The 6,211-nt window shown below is 41.4% G+C and overlaps 1 protein-coding gene across 2 annotated transcripts in view; it reads right to left on the reverse strand.

The window, feature by feature from the left end:
* Positions 1–5,981, reverse strand: part of MMADHC (methylmalonic aciduria (cobalamin deficiency) cblD type, with homocystinuria) — a 21,894-nt gene extending 15,913 nt beyond the window's left edge. Inside the window, exons 1-3 of one of the 2 annotated variants that reach the window (XM_005859299.2) lie at positions 5,785–5,981; positions 5,234–5,293; positions 394–538 (exon numbers count right to left, since the gene is read on the reverse strand). In XM_005859299.2, coding sequence (XP_005859361.1) covers positions 394–538; positions 5,234–5,242 — 154 coding nt within the window. In that variant the 5' untranslated portion in view covers positions 5,243–5,293; positions 5,785–5,981. The remainder of the gene's footprint in view (positions 1–393; positions 539–5,233; positions 5,294–5,784) is intronic. The other variant, XM_005859298.2, reaches the window with a different exon arrangement.
* Between the last annotated feature and the right edge of the window lie 230 nt (positions 5,982–6,211).

The raw sequence follows: 6,211 nt of genomic DNA on the forward strand, positions 1-6,211 counted from the left end.
AGCAGGGGAGGAAGGGGGCAGTTGGGGGGGACCAGGCTGGCAGGGGGGGCAGTTAGGGGTGATCAGGCAGGCAGGCAAGCAGTTAGAAGACAGTGGTCCCGGATTGTGAGAGGGTGCAAGCTGGGCTGAGGGGGACACCCACCCCCCACTCTGTGCACGAATTTCGTGCACCAGGCCTCTAGTGTTTAAGAAAGTAAGTTTTAGAAACCAATATTCTTTTTTAAATGTTGTAGCTTTTGGATATAAATATTTAGGCAGAACTCTGGGTCTATATTCAATGGTATAAGCTTAACTTTAGAAAATCTGTAAAACCTCAAGAAGAAATATTATAGGAAACACAACTAAAAATGTTTTGAAACAATTATAAGGAAAGCAATAATAATGTTTACTTACATATATCGGGAGGTGCAGTGGCCACATGAGACTCATCAGAACCTGAAGATCCTGCAGTTGAAAAGGCTTTGGGATTGACAACCCTTTTAATTAAAGAGTAAAATCCTGGGAGATAGGAAACCAGTCTGGCTCTGTTACAGAGCACCTAAAAATGACACAAAATTTTAAATTATTTTTTTCTGGATATAAATGTTATACTTTTGACAACCTCTGGCAAATCACAATGCAATATATCTTTTAAAACCTACATTTATTCTTTTCATATGAAAAGCATTATGTATATTTATAATTTTAAAAATAAACACGAATATTAAAACAAGTAGTAAGTTACTTTTCCAATAAAGACCAGAATTAAGAGTGCTACACTAGAGAGAATGGAACCTCTAAAAATTGCACTAAAAAGGTAGCCCAAGTAGTAAGATTCTTCTATTCTCAAAATATGGAACTTTCAATACCTTTCCTTAGATCAAAACCTGTTTCTTTTCTAACCCTTGTCTTCTTTTACTGCTATAAGTTGTGCCAATTATTTCCCATGCCATCTTTCCTCTTGGTTTTATGGCAATGTCCACTTTCTCCCATTTTAGCACATACTTTTGTGGTACATTTTTTGATTCTAAGTTCATTTCCTTGACTCTGAGGTGTTACAATGAATGTGTAAATGCATAAACTTTTAGTAAAATACTTGAGTCAGAATAATTTAATGCAGGGGTTGGGAAACTATAGCCAAATACAGTCTGCTGTTTGTTTTGATAAAGCAAGTTTTATTGTAACAGTAACACCCACTTATATGGCTACTTTAGCAATAGCAGAATTAAATACAGTTGCACAGACACTTTATGGCCCACAAAGCCTAAAATATTTACTATCTGGCCCTTTACAGTAAAAAATTAAAAAATTGCCAACTCTTAGTTTAGTGGAAAAGAATAAAAACAAGTATGTCATCTGTAAAATTCTATTTAAATATTTGAATAATTAAGAAATCCTTGAAGGAGAAGAAAAAGTTTCAGGGAGGGTATATTAGGTTTTGTAGAAATTTGCTAGGGAAAGTGGAATTTCAATGAGCGACTTGCAGGAACAAAGGTATGAAGCTGTAAAAGATATATTCAAAGAGTGACAAGTTCAGTGAGGGAGGATATAGGAGAGTGCAGTAAGAAACAGTCTTGAAAGTTGACTTGTGGGCAACTATAAAAGGCTCTGTATTTGGCACAGACAGTAAAGGGCCAGTTATATTAAGATAATAAATCAGAATTTTATTCTGTAGGCAGGGAATGGAGTAAACTGATAAAAATATGGATATCTTAAGGTATGTACCATTAAGGGCAGCACAGAGAATGGACTGGAGTGGGGTTAGAGAGGTGGTATGAAACTAGTTACCGGGATGTTGAAATAGTCTAGCCATTTGACACTTTACTCGTTCTTTTTCCCTTTCACCTAGTATTCTGAAATCCAACCCATGTGTTCTTTCTGACTATTTCTTACCATAAGTACAAGACATCAGAGCTGGTCTTATTCTGACAGCATTTATTACTATTTTTACCCTCTCTTCCCTTACTTCACTCTTTAGTCACATAAAAATATCTACCTCACATTTTCCATATTTCTCTGCCTTCTTTTAGACTGTCAAAAGAGTTCTTATGCTAAAATGCCCTTTTTCCTCACATTCTAAGCCTTAAATATTCCAACTCTTAAAGACCTGGAATAGAACCTTCTCTCTGAGTCTCCTAAGTGCAAGGCATGTCTCCAAAGCATTCAGTCCACCTGAAAATTTAAGCACTCCCTTGTGTCTGTATCCAATCTGCCCAAAGAAGCAAAAGTGGTAATTATTAAGTTTTTTTTACCTACTAGAAAAACTAGAGACTTTTGGGTGTTTCTTTAATACTCTACATTTACCTTTACAATTGAGGACATTTAAAAGACTGAATATGCCTCAGAATCTAAAATGCAATTTAAAAATGCAAATATCAAAAATATTTGAGCAAAGCCTCAAAATAAGAAGCTTAATAAGAGATTAGCTGAAAGAGGCAATATTAAATAGCAATCAATAGTGTTAGTTGCCCTAACCGGTTTGGCTCAGTGGATAGAGCGTCGGCCTGTGGACTCAAGGGTCCCAGGTTTGATTCCGGTCAAGGGCATGTACCTTGGTTGCGGGCACATCCCCAGTGGGGAGTGTGCAGGAGGCAGCTGATCGATGTTTCTCTCTCATCGATGTTTCTAACTCTCTATCCCTCTCCCTTCCTCTCTGTAAAAAATCAATAAAATATATTAAAAAAAAAATAGTGTTAGTTACTTTGGGCCAGGTCCTTGTGCTAAGTGCTTCAAACAATTTCATTTCAGGAAGCTTATTTCTGAAGTTCCCTAATATTATTAACAATTATTTTAGCCTCTTAGTACCAAGGCCACTAGACTCTATTTTGATTTTTCTTCATGGTAAAACTTTTAACAAAAGTTATATAATGAAATGTGAGTTTTGTTCCTATTCTAAGAAAATCTAATCACCAAGTTTCATTTTATTTGCAAAATAATCCAGCATTTAATTTGTCCACTGAAATAGATAGCTGACGATAGTACTAAGTTAGTTTCAAATTTTTCCCTTTAACCTATATGGCTCTCAAATCTTTTATTGTTGAAGTGAAATATCTTGTGGGAATTTGACAGATTTTATGACATTGGGTCAACTAATGAACATAATGATTACAAGTAGCAGCCAATAAAATAGCCTCCAAATTAGAATAGCCAGCTTATTTCAGTTTGAAGATAAGTATATATTTTATACATGACTAAATTCAAACAAACCCAGGACTCTAAACTTGGGAAGATGACAAGCTATTAAGATTCAAGTTTAAAACCCTTTTAGCATATAAATAGAAACAGTCTTTTAGGCACTTCTTAGGCCTAAGTTCTGTGAGGAGAAAAACGGTCTATACCAAAGACTGAAAACTGGTCATCTATGAAACATACCAATATGCATCCACAGACATTTTTGTGTGGTCCACAGTGTTACACAAGAAATTTGAATTGAGTATCAACATTGAGAAACTGTGAGATTTCACACAAAAGGTGCAGATTTTTGGCTGTTCTTGAAGATCTGGCAGCACTGGATTCAGATTCCCAGAAGGCAATAGTTAGCAACAAATGCTGTGGCTAAGGAAGGCTGCTCTCTTTATATCAGAAGTAGACATTTCAGTCTGTCAAAATCCCCACCAATGCCTCTTAATTTACCTGTCTACCTACTGAAGCATGGGCATTTTTGATCCTTGCTATGTATGCTAAGACATGGTTGAAGACACACATATCTGCATATTTTATTAGTAACATCCATTCAGTGTTTACAATGCATATAAACACTAAATTTAAAAAGTACATTTGAATATTGAAATTAACTTTATATGACCTTCTTTCTAACAATAAGAGGATTTACAAAGTAGCTTTCAAATTATTTACCCTACTGAACTAATTTATAAAGCCAGGTCAAATACTAGCATTCTACTCTAATTAATGTCCACCACGTGCTGCTTTACAATGTTCCCCTTCTGTGGTCATGGCTGGGTAAAAATTCATCTTACGTGGCCAAGACTATAACCTGTCCCTATAGTCACATCATTAGACTCTCGCTTAATACATCAGGTTCGATTACAGAAACACTACCCTGGGTAACTGTTGCCATATTAATCTCCCTCACACACCGCTCTAAATCATCATGATTTAAAAAATAATGTCTAAATTACTGTTTGGCCTTCAAGGCTCTCTATTAGTTGATCAGAAGTCTACAATCTACTTATTTCCCAGTAACTTTATCTACCTATCTTATACTCGGGAAGGCAAAACTAACTTGTTGATTTTTGAAAGGCGGAATGCCTTTGAATGTATGTACTCCTGTTCTTCCCACTTAAACCTTAAGATTCTCTGGGCCCAATTCTTCCACAAAACTCAAATTAAACGATTCTCAGACTAAGTGATCCCAGGTCCCCACTTTCTCTTCTCCGCAAAGCTGAATCCACACTGCACCAACGTGTAGCTTTAAAAAAATCACTTCCCACTTTTATTGCTGCTGTTTTCCTTTCTACGTCACGTCCCCCACTGTATGAACTCCTTACGCTAGGGCGTGTCGGATTTATAACTGGGCAGTGACAGCCAATAAATACCTCCGGTCTCTGTGAATGCTATCTCTTGCTTTCATTTTGTTGGATTTGGAAAGTTACTTGCTGTACGAAAACTGCTAACAAAACATCCCGTTTGGCTCACAAAGAATTTAAAAACAGCTTAAAAACAGATTCGAAGTATTTGACTGAAATAATACAGTTTTTAAAAAAATATTGAAAGGATGCTGGCCCTGCATGTATTTCTAAACCTGAGTGTGTAGGAACAAGTACCAGTGCCCCTGCACTGAAAAGGATGCGCTCCAGCTGCCGCGGAGGCGCAGAACGTGCACTTCCCACCCCTGCTCCCCTGGGCACTGTCCACACACGAATCGGCGACTTCCTACCGTTTCTGTCTGGTGGCACACAAAGCTAATCAAAATACTGAAGCACGCATGCACAGTATTTTGCCGATCTGACCACAAACACAGATATAAATTTGACTCCCTCACACCGAACGGCTGCCCTGCTGGCTGCTGTCATGTTTGATCTGACAATCTAAGGGAAGGAGGTCAGTGCCCGGGCTAGCCAGGGATCGCCCGCTTGAAAATCCCTGCGGCACCGGAGGGATTTACCGGCTGGAAATTACCGGCTGGAACACATGATGTCGCCGACACCCTCCCAAACCCGGCCTCCACCTTTTCCTAACGGGCTCCCACACTAGCACTGGACTAAGCTGCCCCTTGCGAGGCTCGTTTACTCACATTGGCCATTTCCGGCGGAGAGAGCAGACGCAGAGGATCCTCCCTTCCGTGAAGCTACTCCTGGGAAAGGACAGAACGACAGGCGGTGACGGATTCGGCTTTAACAGAGACTCGGAAACGGCGCTCTCTCCCACTGTGTGTCCCTGGATCACCGCAGGCCCAACGTCAGGGTTCGGTCCATCCAAGGAGGCCGAGTAACTTTACCTATTGGTTCGGCACGGCCCGCCCGGCCCAGAAAAAAAAACCCTCGGGGTGCGCCCGCAGTAAACAACTCGGGCCAGACCCGGGCAGCAGTGCGGAGCCTGCGCCCAGGGCTGGTCCCGAGGGTCGAAGCAGGCATTTAACACAGGTCAGGGCGGCCACCCAACAGCTCCAAACAAAGGTTCGAGCTGAACGGGAAGAGTGAGGAGGCGAAAAAGAGTCTGAAGCCAGAGTGACAGGACAAAATGGGGACAGAGACGTGGCCCGGTGGGAAGAGGCGCAATACCGAGAGCTGTGGCCCGAAGACGGGCGCATTTGGAGGGGCTACCGCGGGCGGAAACCACCCATACCTGTCACCGCCGCCGCCTCCAGCTGTTCCAGACCCCGACTCTTCCCGCCGCGAAGATGGCGGCGGCCGCGGCAGCTGGGTTGCGCCTGCGCGGACAGTGCCTAGGCTGAGGAAGTTGCTTCCGAGCGTATCGATGGAGAGGCTCGTCGACGCGACACTGCGCACGCGCACAGGAGGCCTACGCAGAGCCGGCCTTCCATTGGCTAGTCCGGGCCAACAATGTGGGAGGAGAAAAGGTGGGAGAGTGACGTGGAGGAATTGCCAGGAGGCCCCCCCCCCCCACCTTGGTTAGGCGTTCATTTCATTTTGTTCACTAACTTACTGATCCAGTTCATAGATTGCCCTCAACCCAGAATTTTCTTACTGCCCCCAGTAAATACAGTCTTCTGTTCTTTGTATCTACTTTATTATTCACGACTCACTGTTTT

Source organism: Myotis brandtii, unplaced genomic scaffold (assembly GCF_000412655.1).
Source record: "Myotis brandtii unplaced genomic scaffold, ASM41265v1 scaffold125, whole genome shotgun sequence".
Classification (NCBI taxonomy): domain Eukaryota; kingdom Metazoa; phylum Chordata; class Mammalia; order Chiroptera; family Vespertilionidae; genus Myotis; species Myotis brandtii.